This window comes from Megascapheus bottae, chromosome 3, assembly GCF_031878675.1.
Source record: "Megascapheus bottae isolate mThoBot1 chromosome 3, mThoBot2.hap1, whole genome shotgun sequence".
NCBI classification, from domain to species: Eukaryota; Metazoa; Chordata; class Mammalia; order Rodentia; family Geomyidae; genus Megascapheus; species Megascapheus bottae.
The window spans coordinates 81,290,768-81,312,758 of record NC_143511.1 but is presented as its reverse complement, the minus strand read 5'-3'; the positions used below and the strand labels follow the sequence as shown (position 1 = coordinate 81,312,758).

Sequence of the window (21,991 nt, the reverse complement as noted above, 5' to 3'; positions counted from 1 at the left end):
CGTCGTCCGCCGAGCCTTCCGATTGGCGGAGCTGACCGTGGGACCCGGAAGTTGTCTTTGTCCGGCCGTGGCTGCCCTTCCGGTTCCGTTGGGTCCCCCTTTGACTCCGGCTCCCTGCCCCTCCCCCTTCCCGGAGCCCCCCGAGGGGCCGGAGCTCCTGGTCGTGCCGGATCTTGACGGTGACCTTCCCCTGGGGTCTGTAAGTTCGGAGGCGACCAGAGTGTCGGGGTGGGGTGCGGGGGAGGGGTCTGTCAAAATGGAACCTCCAACTCCCCCCTTGGGGCTGTGGATTGGCCCGGACCTGTACTGGGATGGTTGCCCCCTGAGGTTTGGTTAGGCCCCGGGAGACTGAAGGAGCCCGGTGGACCGGCCCACGCGGAGCCACGCCCCCTTCCTGTCCCTCGGGGAGCTCGAGGACGCCAGAGGGACCGCCTCCCGGGACCCCAGCGGAGGGTCCCCTGGTTGGCCTGGATACCGGGACTCTGTGGCATTTGGTGGAAAGTGCCAGACTTGAGGCCCGGAGAAAATGAGCCACCGGAACCGGTCCAGTAAGCGTCAGTGTGACTTTGATGAGGTTTCCCGAATTCAATCACCTGCCACAGGCACCTTTTTACATTATTGGTGCTAAGCCAACCGGTTTGGCATCTTATCCTTTAAACAAACGGACGTTCCTGTGTTATGCATATATGAGTTGTGTATATGAATTACTCAATGGGGCACTTGCTGGGAAGCCTGTAGAAAATAGGGACTGAATTAGACTTCTTGGCAAGAGTGGTCTGGAAGAGTTTTCTTCAGGCAAAAGAAACAGTTGCAGTGGTATACTGAATATTGGCTGAATATAAAATATGTTAAAGAGAAAATTGGATTTTCTTTTTATTTTGTTTGGGTTTGCCAGTACTGAGGTTTGAACGAAGGGCTCACACTGGCTCAGCTTGCATGCAAGGGCTGTGGCTCTATCACTTAAACCACACCTCCAGCCTTCCTTTTTGATAGTTGTTTTGGAGACAGTATCACAAACAGCCTGGAGCGGTGGCTCACGCCAGTAATCCTAGCTACTCAGGAGGCTGAGATCTGAGTATCAAGGTTCAAAGCAACGCAAAGCCTACAAAGCCGGGAGACTCGTATCTCCAATTAATCCCTAGAAAAGGGGAAGTGGGACTGTGGCTCTATGGTAGGATGGTAGCCTTGAGCTGAAGAGCTCAGGGACAACACCCAGAGTTCAAGCCCCATGATCCTCCCCTTCTCTCCTCCCTTCACTCCCCCCCCAAATAAATGAATACAGAGACTTTTCTGGTTGGCTTTGAACTGCAATTCCCCAGATTTCCCAGATCTTAACTGCTTGAGTAGCTAGGATTACAGATATGAGCTACAAGTGCCTGACTGGAAAGAAATTTCAATTAGCTAACTCTGGAGACTTTTAGTTAGTTTGGATACATTTATTGGAAAATACTTTGAAATGGAACGAAATCGGGCCGGGAAGTTGGCCTACTGGTATCGTGCTTGCCTAGCATACACGATGACCCGGATTGAATTCCTCTTTATCACATACATAGAAAAAAAACAGAAGTGGTGCTAAGGCTCAAGCGGTAGAGCTCTAGCCTTGAAAAAGTCCAAGGACAGGGTTCATGCCCTGAGCTCAAGCCCAGGACTGGCAAAAAAAAAAAAAAAAATGGAATGAAATCATCACAGCGAGAAAAATTAGTATTATTGAAAAGGAGGCAAATACTGTATGCTGAAACAATGGTGTTTGGACTCCATAATGAATTGTATGTTGAATCAGAGCTAAATAACAGATCTGATTGCTTAGGTTTTAAGTTTAGCATTTGAAAAATGGTGATACCATTATCAAAACCATAAGTTTGTTTTTTTGTTTTTGTTTTTTTTTGCCAGTCCTGGGCATGAGCTCAGGGCCTGAGCACTATCCTTGGGCTTTTCTCAAGGCTAGTGTTCTACCCTGAGCCACCATAGCACTTCTGGCTTTTTCTATGTATGTGGTACTGAGGAATCGAACCCGGGTCTTCATGCATGCTAGGCAGGCACTCTTACCAGTAGGCCAAACTCCCGGCCCCATAAGCTTGTTTTGTATTACAAATTCATTCATTGGACATAATGAATTAAAATCCAGTGGGATAGCCACATAGATTTGTCTTACCTTAAGTTGGAAATGCAAATCTCTACAATACCCTAAGCATTTAGGCTAAAAGTAAAAGTTTCAATTACTTGTGTAGGTATGGAAACTATGAGAATAGCTATCATTAAGGAGACAATATTAAAAGAGAAATTTATGGGATAATGGTTGCATTAACTGAGCAGATAAAAGAAATTGGAGATAAGTATTATAGCAGAAATAGAAGTAGGAGATAAAGTCTGAGAATGCAGAGTGTCAAAAGAAGATGTCAAGAGCCTGGCGCTGGTGGCTTACCTCTGTAATCCTAGCTACTCCTGGGGCTGGATTATGAGGACACTGAGATCTGAGGTTCGACGTTGAAAGCCAAAAGTCTGAGTCTCTTAACTCCAGTTAACCACTAGAAATCTGGAAGTGGAGCTATGGCTCAAAGTGATAGAGTGGTAGCTTTGATCTGAAGAACCCAGGCCCAGAGTTAGGTTTCCACGACTGGGGGGCGGGGAGAAAGATGTCAGAGTTTGAAGAGCATCCACTGGATCCAATCATGAATAATATCTAGGAATGAAAAGGAAAACTTTAAAAACATTTCTTTATTAAGAAGTAATTAGTGACTTCCTGAAAACAAGTTTTAGGCTGAGTACCATGATCTATGGCTATATTCCCAGATACTAAACAGGCAGAGATGAGGATCTCAGTTCAAGACCAACCCAGGCAACTACCTATCCTACATAGTAGTACATACCTGTGATACCAGCTATAAGGGAGATATTGTAGGAAGATAGAGGTCTTGGGCCAATGTAGGCAAAAAATAAAAAATAACCCGTGTGGAGAAAAAAATAACAAAAAGGGCTAAGGGAGTCATAGAGCACTCTGAGTTCAAACTGCAGTACCACTTAAGAAATTTTGTTTTGTTTTGTTTTTGTCAGTCCTGGCCCTTGAACTCAGGGCCCAGGCACTGTCACTGAGCTTCTTTTGCTCAAGGCTAGCACTCTACCATTAGAATTCAGTGCCACTTCTGGCTTTTTCTGTTTTTATGTGGAACCCAGCGCTTCATGCATGTTAGGCAAGCTGTAGCTTCAGACCAATTTCCATCCAGTTAAACGGGCAGGCTTTCAACATTTTTTTTTTTTTGATCTATCATGGGGCTTAAATTCTGGACCTGGGCTCTATCCCTGAGCTCTTCAGCTCAAAGCTGCTGTTCTACCACTTGAGCCACAGTGCCACATTCGAATTTCTGGTGGTTAATTAGAGATAAGAGTCCCATGAACCTTCATACCCCGGTTGGCTTTGAACCTCAATCCTCAGATCTTAGCCTCCTGAGTAGCTTAACATGTGTGAGCCACCAGCTCCTAGCCACTTTCAACATTTTTAAGTCCCATGATTATCTCCTCCAGTATTCTTTAGCTTACTGTTATTATCTTTAAAAAAATTTTATTTTTCCAGCCCTGGAGCTTGAACTCACAGCCTGAGCACTGTTCTTGGGCATTCTTAAGGCTCACATTCTACCACTTGAGTCATAGCACCACTTCTGGCTTTTTCTGTGTATGTGGTATCAAGGACTTGAACCCAGGTCTTGGCTTTGTTAGGTGAGCACTCTTACCATTAGGCCATGCTCCTGGCTCTTCTTTAGCTTATTTATATTGAGACTCATTTAAAGACATCAAATACCTTAGAATTTTATGGATGCTTTCTCTCTTGCCCTAGTAATAAAGTAATTAGTTCTTTCTTCAAAATATCTTCAAAGTCATAGTTAACCATATAACTAATTATTGCCTGTCATGATCTGATTAAAAAATAACACATTGGCTTGCCTTCACATACACTGCTCTCTAAACTATTCTCCACTAATTTTTATTTTTGACCTTCATTTTGCATAGTGTGGGGATAAGCATCAAGCGTTTTAATAATAGAGAAATAGCTTAGAGCAGGGTTTTTTTGTTTGTTTGCTTTGTTTTGTTTTGATAGTTTGTGGGGTCTGGGCACTGTCCTCGAGCTCTTCAGCTCAAGGTTACCACTCTACCCCTTGAGCCACAGTGCCGCTTCCTGTTTTCTGGTGGTTAATTGGAGATGAGTCTCATGGACTTTGACTTTAGGACTTTAGTCGGGGCTGGCATTGAACTGTGATCTGTTTATCTCAGCCTCCTGAATAGCTACAGGTGAACCACCATGCCCAGCTTTAGAGCCGATATTTTTAAGTATCTTAGACTGAGGTTAAACTTACATTTGGCAATGAGAATGGGTATTTAGGAATTCTTAGCATAAAGTCTTTCTGAGGAAGTAAGTCTTGAAAATGTAGAGCAAAAAAAAGAAATTTCAAGACTGAACTTTGAAGGATACACTTCTCTTTATACAAGTCAGTGAAGCCTTGAGGAGCAGTCCAGTAAAATAGTGTTGAAAACCTACCTGTGCCTTGTGGTTCATGCCTGTAATGCTAGTTGGTCAGAAGGCTGAGATCTGAGGATCATAGTTTGAGGCCAGCTTGGGTAGACAAATCGAGAAGGTTTTTTTTTCTTTTTCCAGTCCTGGATCTTGAAGTCAGGACCTGGGCACTGTTCTTAGACACTTTTTGCTCAAGGCTAGCGCTCTGCCACTTGAGCCATAGTTCCACTTCTGGCTTTTTCTGTGTATGTGGCAACAAGGAATCAAACCCAGGGCTTCGGGCATGCTAGGCTAGCATTCTCCCACTAGGTTATACTCCTAGTCCCTAAGAGATTCTTATCTCCAACTAACTAGCAAAAAGGCTAGAAGTAGACTTGTAACTCAGGTGCTAGAGGGTCAACCATCTATGAAAAACCCAAGTATGAATCTGAGGCCCTGAGTTCAATCCCCACTCTTGGCAAAAAAAAAAAAAAATCAAGACAAACATATAGATAATAAAAGAACTGTGTAAATATGAATGAAAAGAAAGTAATTGGTGAGAATATAATCTAGAATTTTATTTTATGAATATCACTCATAATTACTTCTGAGAAGTTAGTAATATAGTTTCAGTATTCAAAAATACATTCATAATATTCATTCTTCATAGTATTTACAAGTAATACTGTGTTTTGATTTACAAAGTTAAATACAGAGCTGGGTTCCCATGGTCCACACCTATAATCCTAGCTGCTCAGGAGTCTGAGATCTGAGAATGGCTGTTCAAAGACATTACAGGCAGACAAATCTACAAGACTTTACCTCTAATTAACCTGCAAAGCCATACTGGAGGCATGGTTTAAGTGATGGAGCCTCAGCTTTGAGCAAGAAAGCTGAGATCCCAAGTTCCAGGTACACACACACACACACACACACACACACACACACACACACACCCCACAGAAAAAGATTAAAAAATAACAAAGTTAAAATGAGGAAGAAAGGCTTAATAAAAACAAAAGCATAGGGAAAGGAGTTTGGCCTAGTGGTAGAATGCCTACCTAGCACGCATGAAGACCCGGGTTCAATGCCTTGGCACCACATACATAGAAATAAGCCAGAAATGGTGCTGTGTTTCAAGTGGTAGAGCTCTAGCTGTGAGAAAGCACAAGGACATCGATCAGGCCCTGAGTTTAAGCCCCAGGACTGGGAAAAACAAGAAACAAAAAAACAGAGCCATAAAATACAATCAGGAATATAATACACATAAATAATGGGAAAAGGCATTTAAATTTTGGCTATATGTGGTCAAACTGTCTTGGGAACAGATGCTAGAAAATTCCTTGGAACACTCAAAAGAGGAGGTTTTTTTGTTTTTGTTTTTTTTTTGGTAGGTCATGGGGCTTAAACTCAGCCAGCCTGGGTGCTGTCCTTGAGTTCTTCAGCTGAAGCCCCACTTCCTGTTTTATAGAAGTTAATTGGAGATAAGAGTCTCGGGTCCTTTTGTGCCTGTGCTGGCTTTGAACCTTGATCCTCAGATCTCAGCCTCCTGAGTAGCTAGGATTACAGGCATAAGCCACCTGTGCCTGGCTAAAAGAGGAGTTGTTGACATTGAAAAGCATTCCTATCATAGGGCACTAATAATCTCATAGGGAACATTCATTTTTTTCTGGGTTTTGTTTAATGACCTGAATAAATGAAAATAAATAGTTGATTCTTACCCTCAAATAACTAACAATCCACTGGAAAAAGAAAAATAATAACAGGAAATAATTTAAAAGATTCTATGTGCCCTGGAAATAGGAGTTGATAAAGGGACACTAGAGTAAGCTGACACATGTTAGGAGAAAATAAACAGAATGGCTTTTCCTTACATTCTTGGACTGCAGCAGGCAGATGAAAACAAGCACTTTGAGTGACCTGATGAACCTCACCCCTTCATAAGCTTCCATTAACTAGGAAGGGAATGAATCCAGACTTGAGAGTATCACAGGATTGGCCCTGAGGATAGTTTTCTAAAGCATTTTGAGTATTATATTATTGGTAGACTCAGTGTTCATTTTTGGGTCTGGGTAGTGATGGATAGCTATAATGCATTCAACATCAGCTGTACTCTTGTTTTTTGTTTTGTGTTTTGTTTTTGTTTGTTTGTTTGGGGTTTGTTTGCTGGTCCTAGGACTTGAACTGGGCCTGGGCACTGTCCCTGGGCTCCTTTTGCTCAAGGCTAGCACTTTACCACTTGTACCACAGAGCCACTTCAGGTTTTTTTTTGTGATTAACTGTAGATAAATGTCTCAGAGCCTTTCCTGCCCAGGCAGGCTTTGAACCATAGTCCTCAGCGCTCAACCTCCTGAGTAGCTAGAACTACAAGCACGAGGTACCAGCACCCAGATTACCAGCTGAACCCATTAAAAATAAGTGCATTTTTATTTGGCCACATGAAATAGCAATTTTTTTTAAACTTGTGTTTATAAATTTGAACATTCTCCAACTTCAGAATGAATATTTTAAGCTACTGCAATTGCTTGAACTGATACCAGTTTTCTTCTGATATGATAATAGCTCTATATCCCTTCTTTTAGTTCAGTTTGTAATCTTTGTTATGATTATCAGCCATATATTAAAAATGTTGTATGAGAAAAAAATTCCTACATTTTCACAGAACTTCTCCTCCTTTTTCTTTTTCTTTTCTTTCTTTCTTTTTTTTCTTTTTGTTGTTTTTGTTGTCATTGTTGAATAGCAAAACTATGTTGTTTAGAATCTTTTTGATATAGGGGGCCAGGAGTTTGGCCTATTGGTAGAGTGCTTGTCTAGCATGCACAATGACCCAGGTTCAATTCCTCAGTACCACATACAGAGAAAAAGCCAGAAGTGGTGCTGCTGTGGCTCAAGTGGTAATGCTCTAGCCTTGAGAAAGCCCAAGGACAGTGCTCAGACTCTGAGTTCAAGCTTCAGGACTAGCAGAAAAACAAAATTGTTTTGACACAAGGTCTTACTCATGTATAGCTTAGGCTTGCCTGGAATTCAGCCTCTCAAGTGCTAGGAATATAGAAGTGTGCCACTCCACCTGGCTAACCTATTTACATATTCATTTTAAATATGTTTTATTGTAATTAATAGAAGGGTTACATTATATTCACTAGATAGGAGGTACATTACTTCACAAACATTTTTACCCTCTCTCATGTTTTGGTCCCCATTTCCCTCCCCCCACCCCTGTACCCCACCTTGTTTTCCCTCCTTCCCTATCCTATTTCAAATAACCAAATATATATACAATATATCAGATAACAAGGTAATATACTGTAACAATAAGAGTTAACCAAGGGATAGCAAAATAGATGAGAGATTACATAGTATATTGAAGACAACAATCACTCATTATATGGCTTTTGTTTCTATATCTTGGAGATCCTTTCATTTAGCATCATCCTATATGGCCTTATTACATATTCATTTTTTATACTCTCTATTCAGTCTGCTACCAAGTTTTTCCAAAATCTCTTATTTATCATTGCTCCTTCTCGTTATTTTCATTCTTTTCCTAGACCCTTATGGCATCTGACCTGTAATACCTGTATAGACATTAAGCTGATCTACCTAACAACAATATTGTTCCTAAAGTAAGCAGAACTTGCTTGGAAAATAGATAGATACATAGATACATAGATACATAGGTACATAGACAGACAGATAGATAGACAGATAGCATAAGCAAGGTCCTTCTGGCTTAGGTCAATAATCTTAGCACTTCAGGAAAGAATCACAGCTTGAAGCCAGCCCAGATAAAATAACCTACAAGATAGCAGCGAAGTGTTGGACTGGGGGGGTGTGACTCAGGTATTCGACACATAATGAGCAAGAAAGCTATATGATAGCAAGAGGCCCTGAGTTCAAGCCCCAGTACTAACACACAAAATAAACGAAAAGAAATTTTAAAAGCAGTATTGTTAAATTCCTATGTGTGCATTAAACAACTTAGTGATGCAAACAAGCTCTCAGTCCACTCTCATAGATTGTAGGTGTATTTACATTGCTTGACCTGTTGTTTTCATACCCTTTAATTTGGTGCCTAAAATACAAAGTCAAAGTTATGATAATCCTTCTTCATTCCTTCATGGAGTACAGGGAATATATTTCTTCTCCACTTCTCTCCTGTTCATCCTGTTACAGAAAAATAAAGCCTTACTAAAATTTCAAAACATAGAAAAAAAAAGTACAAATAATGTATTGAACTTAAGCAGCGTGAAAATTTTAGAAGTCTTTTGATAGGTGTTGGGCTGTGTTCTGGGAAAATGATTCAAACATCCACTGTATTCAGAATTAACATGAAATAAGGTCTGCTTTTTGGTGAACAATATTAATGCGTATAATAATAAATTCATTATGTAGCTTATGCTATGCAGCTTCAAGTTATGGATTCTCAAGCTAACTATATTTACAGTATAGGAAAATTGCAACCATATTCTGGCAGAAACCAAGATTGTACTGTATTATTTGACTAATTGTGTGGGTTCACTTAATGCAAACTGAGCTCCTGCTGTGTGTTTAGTACAATGTTAAGTGATGGGAAAAAAACATCAGTTTGAAGAGAAGAGAATTTAGTCAATAATGGAATATATGATGTAACTGCAATAAAAAATTTTAAGCAAAAGCAAAGAATATTTTTCCCTAGAGGATTTAGCTTTCCAGCATTATCTCTGAATAGGATGGAGATGTTTTGCTCTAGTAGTGTAAAGCTTTGAAGTGTGGAGAAGAAGGAAGTACTTCAGGATGTATTTTGAGTATATTATACAAATGCTATTTTGCAGGTCCTGGATACAGCTCTTTAAGTGGTCAAACAAGAGCCTCTCAGAGGAAATAAAGGAACCTGAATTAGCTAGAAAGTAGTGTTCTAAACTAAGGAAACAAGCGATATACGGGCTTGATGTAAATAGAGTGCCATTATATACCAGCCACTGAGCAATACTAATAAAACCTGGACTTTGTAATCAGAAGCTGATACTCTGTGAGCCTTTTGTAAATCAGCATTGCAGAAGTTGAGATTATAAATTATAACTTTGGAGGTTAGATGTGGCCAATAAAAGCCGTTTGTCTCATTTGACTTTAAGGAACTAATGAATGCACAGATTTCGAAGTGAATTTCTAGGTTCTGAATTTGTTGGACTATTTCTCAAAGATGGATCTGATATGCCTGCTGATCTCATAATAGATTGGTATATAAAAGAAAGAATGTCAGCCAGGCTGTGATCCTAGCTAGTCTGGAGGCTAAGGTCTGAGGACCATGGTTTAAAGCCAGCCTTGGCAGCAAAGTCTGTGATACTCTTTAATAATCTACCAAAAAAAGTAGAGAGCTAGCCTGAGCAAAAGAATCCCAGGGACAGGACTCATGCCCTGAGTTCAAACCTTAGGACTACCACACACACACCGACACAGTCACACACACACACACACACACATGAGTTTAGATTTGTTCACAGTGCACAAGATAAAGAATTGTCCTTTTTACCCTAATCGCTCATTGTCCCTTGAATCTTTTTTTTTTAGACAAAATAATGTAACTCAAACCTGCTTTCTTTTTTAAAATATAGTTTATAGTTGCACGTAAAAGTAATTATTTCATGTGTATTGTGTTGAGTTGTTTGGTTTGCTTTTTGAGCCTTTATAGAATCTCATTTGAGAAGCAAAAAACCATATTTTTGGCATTATTGTATTAAGAAGTTGTAATCAAGCAGTGGTTGTTCACCCCTATTAAGCTATTAAGGAGGCTGAGATCTGCGGGGTTATGATGTGAGGCCAGGTGGCCAGCAGCTTTGAGTTCAAACTCCAGTACTGGAAAAAGAAAGTCGAGTTATATCCAGCTACTTATACATACCCACTGTTTAAGTGTAATTGACACTTGACATTGGTAAAGTATTATTTTTGACAGTCTTTGGAAGCTGTTATAGTAGCTTATTTCAAAGAAAATTTAACTTATATGCAAATAAAACATGACAATAAATTTGCTTTTGGAAAGTAAATCCAGGTATCTTAATTATATGAATTTTCTTAAATTCATCCTTTTTACATTTCTGTTCTTTAGGTCTGCCAAAATGTCTGAAAGATCAGATCTCCTTCACTTCAAGTTTGAAAATTATGGAGATTCAATGTTACAAAAAATGAACAAATTAAGAGAAGAGAATAAATTTTGTGATGTTACAGTTCTCATAGATGATACTGAGGTACAGGGGCATAAAATTGTGTTTGCTGCAGGTTCCCCCTTCTTAAGAGACCAGTTTTTACTGAATGATTCCAGAGAGGTGAAAATCTCCATATTACAGAGTTCTGAAGTGGGGAGACAATTGCTTTTATCCTGTTATAGTGGTGTGCTGGAATTTCCAGAGATGGAGCTGGTAAATTACTTGACTGCTGCAAGCTTTCTTCAGATGAGCCACATTGTAGAGCGGTGCACACAGGCCCTGTGGAAATTTATAAAGCCAAAACAACCAATGGATAGTAAAGAGGGATGTGAACCACAGAGTGCTTCTCCCCAGGCCAAAGAACAGCAGGGAGATGCCCGAGGCTCTCCAAAGCAGGACTCACCTTGTATGCATCCATCTGAAGACAGTATGGATATGGAGGACAGTGATATTCAGATTGTTAAGGTAGAATCTATTGGGGATGTATCAGAGGTTAGAAGTAAAAAAGATCAGAACCAGTTTATTTCTTCTGAACCCACTGCTTTGCATTCATCAGAGCCCCAGCACTCCCTAATAAATTCAACTGTGGAAAACAGAGTAAGTGAAATAGAACAAAACCATCTCCACAATTATGCCCTATCTTACACAGGCAGTGATAACATCATCATGACCTCAAAAGATGTCTTTGGGCCTAATATTCGTGGTGTAGACAAAGGCTTACAGTGGCATCACCAATGCCCAAAATGTACCAGGGTGTTTCGTCACCTGGAGAACTACGCCAACCATTTAAAAATGCACAAACTCTTTATGTGTCTACTCTGCGGCAAGACTTTTACTCAGAAAGGCAACCTTCATCGACATATGCGTGTGCATGCCGGAATTAAACCTTTCCAGTGTAAAATCTGTGGGAAAACCTTTTCTCAGAAGTGTTCCCTACAGGATCATCTTAACCTTCACAGTGGAGATAAGCCCCATAAATGTAACTATTGTGACATGGTTTTTGCACATAAGCCAGTTTTGAGGAAACACCTTAAGCAGCTGCATGGCAAAAACAGCTTTGATAATGCCAATGAGAGAAATGTACAAGACCTCACAGTGGATTTTGATTCTTTTGCATGTACAGCAGTCACAGACTCTAAAGGGTGTCAGCCACAAACTGATGCAACCCAGGTCCTGGATGCAGGTAAACTGGCCCAAGCTGTCTTGAACTTAAGGAGTGATAGTACGTGTGTGAATTGAATAGGGGCTTAATGCTCAAAACTAGAACTGACTGAGAATGTGACAGTAGTCTGAAGTCTTTAGGAGTGATTTTGTTAGTTTGACTTTCCAAACCCTCTTGTATAGGTGGTAGTGATTGAACTAAAGCACTAATAGTCCAGGCAGCTTACCACGTGGAGTGGTTTTGCCTTCCTTTTGTCCTCTGCCATTTTCTTTTTTCAGTTATTTATCCTGTCATGTCTGTTTTCCTTTCTCAAGGAATAATTCCATTTGTCTACCTGATATTAATTTATATATTTGACTGACAATATTTTAGACTTTTTTTAAACCAAGCACATTTTGAAGGTACCAACGAATGAATAACATAACCTACTTTCCACTAAAAGATGCTGTGCCATGAGAAATGAATAATATTTTTCTTCGGCAAAAAGCATGGATTGAGCTGTAAGGTAATACTGCTGTTGTTCTGAATATGTGATAGCATCCTCTGGATGCCTACTGATCATTCATTCATGTCTAAAAACATGTGATTCTGCCTTCTACCATTTGTACTTGTCTTGGAGCTGGATATAAGCAAGTATGTAGATTTGTTCTGTACTTTTCAGCTATCCCATTGAAATCCTCCTATAGACTAGAGCACAATCTTTTCAGCAACAGTTAGCAGACAAATAGTTTGGAATTGCCACGAGGAGCATGATCGGCATAGGACAGAAATGCAATTATTTCAGTAGCACTTACGTGGGAGGTTTTCCAGGTAGCATGTCCCAGCAAGGCACTAATATTATGTAACTTACTTATTGATGCTTTCATAATCAGGATTGCTTCAGATACACTTAAATGAATTAAAGAATTGTGGTCTTGCTGGGCATGGTGGCTCATGCCTATAATCCTAGCTACTCAGGAGGCTGAGATCCGAGGATCGAGGTTCAAAGCCAGCCCGGGCACTAAAGTCTATGAGACTCTTATCTCTAATTAACCACTAGAAAATGGGAAGTGAGGCTGTGGCTCCAGGGGTAGGACCATAGCCTTGAGCTGTGAAGAGCTCAGGGACAGTGCCCAGGCCTAGAGTTCAAATCGCATGGACCCACACACACAAAAAAAAATTTGTGGGCCCTAGAACTAAGCTATTTAAGAGTCTCTGATCTTTATAACCTCTAGAAAGGTGAATTTGGCAATCAGAGTTGTGTCCAGGACACTAAATAAATTACTCTAAAATTTTCCTTATATACCTAATTTTTTAAATCGATAAAAAAGTTAAGTGGGACACAAGCAATCACATTTCTTGCATCCAGATATTCCTTTTAAAGGAACACTGCCTTAATTTGTCACCTGAGATTGATGATAGAAAGTTGATCATCCAGTATAGAGAAGTGAAACAACTGTTTTTTTCCTAAAACACATTTCAGACATAAAATTTTAATCTTGTTTATTTCTGGCCCATGAGTTAGACTTAGGTAATAGGAATGTTAGAGAACTTAAAGAGGATCTTTTTAAACTTTTTATTATTTATTTATTTTTTATTTTTTTTAGTGGTCCTGGACTTAAACTCAGGGCCTGGGTGCTATCTCTGATCTTTTACTCAAAGCTAGCTCTGCCACTTGAGCCACAGCTCACTTTTGGCTTTTTGGTGCTTAATTAGATTGAGTCTCATACTTTTCTGCCGGGGCTAGTTTTTAACTGTGATCATCAGATCTCAGCCTTCTCTGTAGTTAGGATTACAGGCATGAGCCACTGACACATGGCTTAAAGAATCTTCAGAATATCATTTATTCCATTTCTTTCATTTTATGTTGGAATAACCAACACCCAAAGAGGTAACCTGGCCAAAGTAGATAAGTGATTAATATGAAGATTCCCTTCTTCCATTATACCTTGACATAAAAGGATTCAAGACATGATGTAGAATCATGTATTAGCAAAACACTCCTAGTTTGTATTTTCCTGCTGGCTTTCTGAAACAGTCTAAATTTTGCCAACAAAATATCACAGAGGTACTTATTTATGTTAATTATTTTGTATGCTAATTATTTTTTATTTTTATATTCTGAAAATAAATGCAGTGCTGGGGTGGAACCCAGGGCTTCATTCATGTTAGGCAAATACTTTACCACTAAGATAAATCCTCATCCCTTATAATTATTAATACTTTTTAAATTTTTTTTTTTTTTTTTGGCCAGTCCTGGGGCCTGAACTCAGGGCCTGGGCACTGTCCTTGAGCTTTTCAAGGCTAGCGCTCTTATCAATTGAGCCACAGCACCAGTTCTGGCATTTTCTGTGTATGTGGTACCAAGGAATTGAACCCAGGACTTTGTGCATGCTAGGCAAGTAAGTATTCTACCATTAGGCCACACTCCCAGTCCCATCCCTTATTATTTTTTAGTTAGATGATTTTAACATTCTTCCCCAGAAAGTGACTTGTTTGCTGACTGTTGGCTAGGAAGGGAAAAGGCAAATAATAATGTGAGAAGGATCCAATGTGAGATTTGTTTTGTCTAGAAAACTGTTATTTCCATCAGGATCTTCTGTTTATTGTTGTTGTTGTTTGAGCTATGAGATTGCATGTACAGATAATTGAAAAATAGGCTTAATTTATATAGTTATGGATTTATTAGGTTGATATAATTTGATATATTTACATGTGAGCCAGATTTAAAGTATAATTTCTCTTCTGTCGAAATATTTAAAAGAGAAGACAGTTGAATGATAATACTGATAGGTACCTTGTGCCAGTAATTGCCCATTATATGGCCTAATGATTCTTCTAAGCATTCTGAATTTTACATGATCCAGCCAAAGAGTACCATTTCTATGCAACAGTGAGACTCTTGCATGTCAACCAGTGTAGCATCATGTCTTCTCAGGAAGATTTCGAGTCAAAGTTGTTCACATTCATGTCTTCTTTTTGTTCCTAGAAGATTGATCTCTTTGGTTGGAGTCTATTTCTGGGGTCCATTCAGCCACTCAAGAAAATGTTTTTGTTTTTTTTTTTTTCCTTTTTATACTGGGGATTGAACCCAGTGTCTCATGCATAAGTATGTGCCGTTCCATCCAAGGACACCCCTAGCCTCAAGAAGCATTTATTAAGCACCTAGTGTTTGTTTCTGCACATTGCTAGATAATGAGGATACCAAGGTAAGATTAATACGGTTCCTACCCTGGTGGAGCTTAGGGTATCATGTGACCTTTGGGAAACAAGTGTCAATCTGATTTTTTACTAAGAATAATAATACTACCTTGCTTTTTTGATCACTTAAATCAACATTTTTATGACTTTATTACTAACACTTCTAGTTCTCACTTTTTGCAAGTGCAAACCACTGATGTAAATTGTGGTCTCCTCTAGTCCTTGGCTGGAGTGATCTTCTGTTTCTGTGAGACATTTTCTAATTTTAGTGAGACTTGCCAACTCTGTCTTTGCTTAAACATGTTTCTTAGATTATATTCCAAGATGCAAACTTTCTGATGTCAAATACATTTTATAGGGGAAAATGATTTTCAAAATTAATGATGGTTTTATAGAGGAAGCTGCATTTTAACCCCCCCAGGATAACTTAAAAAAGGGGATTCTTTTTACTACGGTTTGGTTTTCTAAAAAGTTGTCAGTTATTTATTTAATTTTATAAACAAACTCCAAACTAAAGTGGCAGAGGTAAATCAGATGTTTTTAGTTTGTCTTTCTAGAAAATCTATATATGGGAAATAACCAGTTTCACCACTTCTAAAAAACTGTCCCACAATCCAGGGCATTTTATTTCAGCTCCTAAATAGCTGTTCTTAATCTGTTGTATGTTAGACATACTATGAACTACCTCTTCACTTATTATGGGGAAGTTTCCTTAATAAAAGTGTGACAATTAAAAGTGATGTCGGTTTATTTTTCTTGCTCCTTTTCTGCTTTCTTTACCAAATTCATCAATTTTAAACCAGGAGTGTTTCTGTTCTTTAAAATGTATGCTCATCACGAATGAGGAATGTTTAAGCCAGACTGTAATTCAGACATACCAGAGCTTAAGGCAGTGATGTCACCAATTCCAGGCCAACCTGGGCTGCTTTAAGACACTATCTGAAAAGGGGGTCGCAGGGATTGATTTGCTTTCTGAAGGACATACGGTTCAGCTAGAAATTAGTAGCGTCTGTTATTTCCATGAGAATGAGCTGACAGGTAGAACAAATGCTTTTAATAATTGGCTCAGGGCCAGGGGTGCGTGCGTGGTGCCGTGGTGGAGCAATTGCACCCCTTCTGTAACTACTTGAAGCTTACTAGTGTTACCCTGCAGGAATGCAAAGGTCACTCAGCTTTTGAGCGCCCTCAAAACCCCCGGCTCAATCTCCACAATAGGGTAGAATGACCCACCACTTGTGGCTGGGATGTCCAGTGCCATCGAGGCCCCCAGGTCCCGCCAAGTGGGGCAGGAGGGGACCGGGGACGAGGTCTTGATGTCGGAGGGAAGAAGCTCGAATGCACGATTCTCTGGGAGAGGCTCTCCTTCCCCTTTTCAAGGGGAAAGCCCGGTCCGAATGACATCCTCCACCTTCATACCCCGACTCTGGAGGATCCAGCGGACTCGGCCACGGCCGGCATCCCCCGACTAGGGCAGAGGAGAGGCTTGGGCAAGTGTTCACGCGTCTTCTGTCACCGCACGGCCGGGTGGTAGAAAGAGCGCCTCCGGATGTCCTTCCGGGGCGCCCCGCCGGCCCCTGGGAGGAAAGCTGCTTGACCCGGATATGTTTCCTCCCAGGCTAACCCCCACCCCCACCTTCCGGCCTGCGCCTTTGCTACTGCTGTGGAAATCTCCACTCGTTCTCCGAGTCGGTAAGTGAACGCGGAGGAGACTCGTCAGGGAGCGAGGTCGGGTTCGAGGACAGACGAGCTGAAGCGGAGGGAACAGTGGGGGAGAAGAGCCGCCGGGCGGCCGCCGCCAGCGCTCTTTTGGGGGCGCACACCCGGGCCCGCCAGGCGGTGGCCCGGTGGAGGTTCGGCTCGGGAGGCGCGGCAGGACCCTCGGGAAAGAGCTTCCAGGCCGCCCGGGATCCAGATTTCGTTAGTTCCGTAGTGGTGGCTGAGCTGCCGTGCCTAGTGCGATCCCCTGCGCCCCGGGACCAAAAGAGGAACTCGGCGCCTCATGGCGCTGGCGGCCCGCTCGCCACCTTTGGGAGGTGGGGGGACACGTTCCTGTGGCTTGTCTTGGGCTTAAAGGAGCCCCATCACCGTGGGTGGGGGAATCCAGGCCCTGGTGGCTGACACTTGTAATCCTATCTACTCGGAAGGCTGTGATAAGGGGATCAAGGCTGGGTACAAGGAAACGCCCATCTAGTTAGCCATTGAAATTGGGGAAGTGGGGGTGTGGTTGAACGCTTGCCTAGAGCAAAACACAGTCCAGGACTGTCCACTCCAGGGTTCAAGCCCCAAAACACCCCCTCCCCTCCGCACACAGGCAACTGGGAACGCAGTTATGAAATGCGGAGGTGTCAGCCAGGCGTTGGCCCACACCTGTAATCCTAGCTACTCAGGAGGTTTGAGATCTGAGGATCTAGGTTCAAAGCCAGCCTGGCTCTAAGGATACAGTGTGGTGGGGGGTGGGAGGAGGAGTGAGGAGCAACTCTTATCTCCAGTTAACCACTAGAAAACTCAAATGGCCTTAGCGTCTCTGGGTAGGGCAGTAACCTTGAGCTCCTGTGGAGTTGCTGGACAACTCCCAGGCCCTGGCGTAGGGCAGTAGCCTTGAGCTGAAGAGCTCAGGGACACCGCCCAGGCCAACAGTCCAGGGCCCAAGACAAAAAAAAAAAAGTTTGAAGAATACATTAAGGTTTCTAATGTGGGTTAATGGTGGGTTTTTGGGTTTTTTGTTGTTAGTTTGTTTGTTTGCCAGTCCTTGCTTAGACTCAGAGCCTGAGCACTGTCCTTGGGCTTTTTCAAGGCTAGAGCTCTACCACTTGAGTCATGGCACTATTTCCAGCCTTTTGTATGTATGTGATACCAAGGAATGGAACTCAGGTCTTTTTTTTTTTCTTTTTTGCCAGTCCTGGACTTGAGCTCAGGGCTTGAGCACTGTCCTTGGACTTTCTCAAGGATAGAGCTCTACCACTTGAAGCTCAGCACCAATTCCAGCTTTTTTCTATGTATGTGATACCCAGGAATTGAACCCGGGTCTTCGTGCATGCTAGGCAAGCACTCTACCACTAGGCCAAATGCATGCCCCCCCCCCCTTTTTTTTTTTGGTTATTCATGGAGCACTGTCCCAGAGCTCTTCAGCTCAAGGCTACCTCCCTACCTCTCTGGGCCTGGCTCTTGTCCCTTTGCTCTTCAGTTCCAGGTTACCACCCTACCCTTTGAGTCACAACCCTACTTCCCTATTTCTAGAGGTTAATTGGAGATAAGAGTATCAGTTCCTTAGTTCCTGCACTGACTTTAAAAGACAAGCACTCTACAACTAGGCCAAATTCGTGGCCTTGGGATAGTGAGGTTTTCTGTTGTTATTGTTTGTTTTTGCCAGTCTTGGGACTTTAAATTCAGGGTCTGAACACTGAGCTCTTCATCATGGCTACTCCCCTACCCTTCAGCCACAGGCCCACTTCCAGTTTTCTGGAGGCTAATTGGAAACAAGTGTCTCAGGTCCTTTTGTGCCCAAGCTGGATTTGAATCTTGATCCTCAGATCTCAACCTTTGGAGGAGCTAGGATTACATGTGTGAGACACCCCGCCCATCTTCTTGGGTTTTCTTAAGTCTAGAGCTCTACCACTTGAGCCACAGCACCACTTATGGCTTTATGTATGTGGTATGGAGGAATCTAACCTGAGTCTTCATGCTTGCTAGGCAAGTACTCTATCACTAGGCCAAACTCCTGGCCCCTGGATAGTGTTTTAAGTGTACTCTTTGCTAATTACTACTTGTTACTGGACATTTGGGGACAAAAAAGTTTAGGTAAGGAGACAAACATACAAACTGCTACTTAAGGGCCGGGAGTTTGGCCTAGTGGTAGAGTGCTTGCCTAGCATGCGAAGACGCATATTCAATTCCTCAGTACCACATATGTAGCAAAAAGCCAGAAGTGGTGCTGTGGCTCAAGTGGTAGAGCTCTAGCCTTGAGAAAATCCAGGGACAGTGTTCAGGCCCTGAGCCCAAGCCCAGGACTGGCCAAAAAAAAAACCTGTTACTTCAAGCTGGGCAAGGTGGCTTATGCCTATAATCCTAACCACTCAGGAGACTGAGATTTGAGGATCTATGTTCAAAGCCACTCCAGCACTAAAGAATGAAAGACTCTTATCTCCAGTTAATCACAAGAAACAAGAAGTGGGGCTGTGCCTCAAGGATAGGGAGGTAGCCTTGAGCTAAAGAGCTCAGGTACAGTGCCCAGGCCCAGAGTTCAAGCCTCATGACCCACAAAATAATAATAATAATCTGTTACTTAAAATTTAGTTCTGCAACAAAAAATGAAATGTGTACTATTACATGATAAAGAATTTCATTTTAACTTTCTGGGTTTTAATATGGTAGTTTAGAGGTATTTAGGAACCAGAGTAAGAACTTTGAGATTCTTTGCTATCACAGTAGGTGATAGAAATCCCTGTTCTTACATCAGTGTGCTTTATTTTGCTTAGACCGTTGCCATGGCTGCTGAGTCTGAAGTTCTGCACTTCCAGTTTGAACAACAAGGAGATGTGGTCCTACAGAAAATGAATCTCTTGAGACAGCAGAATTTATTTTGTGATGTGTCAATTTATATTAATGACACTGAATTCCAGGGCCACAAGGTGATTTTAGCTGCTTGCTCCACCTTCATGAGAGATCAGTTTTTACTCACGCAGTCAAAACATATCCGAATCACCATTCTGCAGAGTGCAGAAGTTGGCAGAAAATTATTGCTGTCTTGCTATACTGGAGCGCTTGAAGTTAAAAGGAAAGAACTTTTGAAATATTTGACTGCTGCCAGTTACCTTCAGATGGTTCACATTGTGGAAAAGTGCACAGAAGCTTTATCGAAGTATCTAGAAATTGATCTTTCTATGAAAAATAACAATCAGCACACTGACCTCTGTCAGTCTTCCGACCTGGATGTTAAGAACGAAGAAGAAAATTCTGATAGGGAATGTGAGATAATTGAAATTTCAGAAGATAGTCCTGTGAATATTGATTTCCATGTCAAAGAAGAAGAAAACAGTATATTACAGTGCACAGTGGAGAGCGTGACATCAGAGAGCAAAGAAATGAACTCACCAGATCTCTCTGGTGTAGATATAGGTTTTAAAGAAAATGAAATTTGTATTCTCCAGGTGGAATCTATGGGTACACCCGGTATTGAAAATGGGCAGTTTCCACAGCCTTGTACCTCATCAGAAGCAAATATGTATTTCTCTGAAACACAGCATTCACTGATCAATTCTACAGTTGAAAGCAGAGTGATAGATGTTCCTGGAAATCAAGGTCAGGGCTTGTTTTGTGAGAATACTGATGGAAGTCATGGTACAGTGAATGAGATTCCAAATCTAGAAGAGAGTTATTCACTGAGGCACCAGTGTCCCAGGTGTCCTCGAGGCTTTCTTCATGTTGAAAACTATCTGCGTCACCTTAAGATGCATAAACTCTTCTTGTGCTTACAATGTGGAAAAACATTTACGCAGAAGAAAAACCTCAACCGTCACATACGAGGGCACATGGGCATACGACCCTTTCAGTGTTCTGTGTGCTTGAAGACCTTTACGGCTAAAAGCACTCTTCAGGACCACTTGAACATACACAGTGGGGATCGACCGTACAAATGCCCCTGTTGTGATATGGATTTCAAGCACAAATCTGCCCTCAAAAAGCATTTAACCTCTGTTCATGGCAGAAGCAGTGGAGAAAAACTACCTAGACCTGATCTCAAAAGTCCAAGTCTACTATAATTGATATTATGGACTTGCTTTGTAAATCTTGTATCATTCTTTCAGTGAAATCTTTCTATATGAATGGCTGTGCTTGTACTAATGAACTCTTCCCCTCCCCACCACCCATTTTTTTATGCGTTATTTTTCATCTAACTTACACTTAGGATTGTTTTTGAACTTTTAATAGTTCCAAAGTTGTAGGAGGAGGTATAATGAAGTTGATGGGGGTCTATTTTGTCCCATATATTTAAGTCCCAGAAGTATATCTGGAGAAATAGTGCTTTGTTCTTAAATATTCTTGATCTCAATGGTAAGATCTAACAGTATTTGCAGTATCTGTCTTACATATTCTAGACCATTGACTTAAGTTAAATCCAACCATATAATTATTCTGGAATTAGGATGACAGAAAAAGAAAATCAGTTTAAAATACTGTTATCCATTAGTGGACACTTGAAGAGATAGAACTGGCAAATTTTTAATTTACAATCTATGCTCTTGAAAGTACTTTTTTTTAAACTGTAAAGGAACACAATTCAAAATTAAATATTTCATAGCCTTACTTTAGAATAATTAGACCAATTTCTTGGTTTTATTTAATATGGCTAATAGTTGTGTGGCCAATACAAATACCAGTGATATAAGCTGTGAAAAACTCTTGGAAATTTCAGCTTCATCAAAGATACTTCTATTTCTTTTCTCTTCTTTCTTTCTTCTTCTTTTGCTGGTCCTGGGGCTTGAACTCAGGTCCTGAGCACTGTCCCTGAGCTTCTTTTGTTCAAGGATAGTGCTCTACCACTTGAGCCACAGAACCACTTCTGGCTTTTTCTGTTTATGTGGTACTGAGGAACCAAACCCAGGGCTGCTTGCATGCTAGGCAATCACTCTGTCACTAAGTCACATTCCCAGCCCCTTGTTCTCTCTTTCTCTGTTTCTCTCTCCCTCTCTCTTTCCTCCTCTCTCTCTCTCTCTCTCTCTCTCTCTCTCTCTCTCTCTCTCTCTCTCTCTCTCTCTCTTCTTTCCTATCCTTTCCTTTCTTTTTGTCCAGATAAGGTATAGAGGGGTTGTTCTATTTCTTTCGAGTCTTTTTTTCTATATGTTGGCTAGCATAGTAAAAACCTCTTAGAATATAATTCTTTGGATTTGGATGTATGTATTGATTCATGTTTACCAGCTGCAATGTACTCTACTCCCCCCTTGCTCTAAATTCTATTCCTTCGCTGTAATTTTCCCTTTTTTACTCAGC

General features: G+C 41.2%; 2 protein-coding genes across 2 annotated transcripts; both read left to right on the top strand.

Annotated features, from left to right (window-relative positions):
- The first annotated feature begins 79 nt into the window (after nt 1–79).
- On the top strand, nt 80–15,726 carry Zbtb26 (zinc finger and BTB domain containing 26). Its single transcript, XM_090330590.1, has 2 exons — nt 80–199; nt 10,566–15,726. The coding sequence occupies exon 2, from the start codon at nt 10,576–10,578 to the stop codon at nt 11,899–11,901; it is 1,326 nt and encodes a 441-aa protein (XP_090186716.1). The 5' UTR covers nt 80–199; nt 10,566–10,575; the 3' UTR covers nt 11,902–15,726.
- A 906-nt stretch (nt 15,727–16,632) lies between these two features.
- Zbtb6 (zinc finger and BTB domain containing 6) lies at nt 16,633–21,696 on the top strand. Its single transcript, XM_090330589.1, has 2 exons — nt 16,633–16,693; nt 19,480–21,696. Exon 2 carries the CDS (start codon nt 19,489–19,491, stop codon nt 20,761–20,763), a length of 1,275 nt encoding a protein of 424 aa, XP_090186715.1. The 5' UTR covers nt 16,633–16,693; nt 19,480–19,488; the 3' UTR covers nt 20,764–21,696.
- The last annotated feature ends 295 nt before the right edge of the window (nt 21,697–21,991 follow it).

Coding starts and splice junctions, on each gene's coding strand:
- Zbtb6 (XM_090330589.1), top strand. CDS start 19,489: ATGGCTGCTGAGTCTGAAGTTCTGCACTTCCAGTTTGAACAACAAGGA.
- Zbtb26 (XM_090330590.1), top strand. CDS start 10,576: ATGTCTGAAAGATCAGATCTCCTTCACTTCAAGTTTGAAAATTATGGA.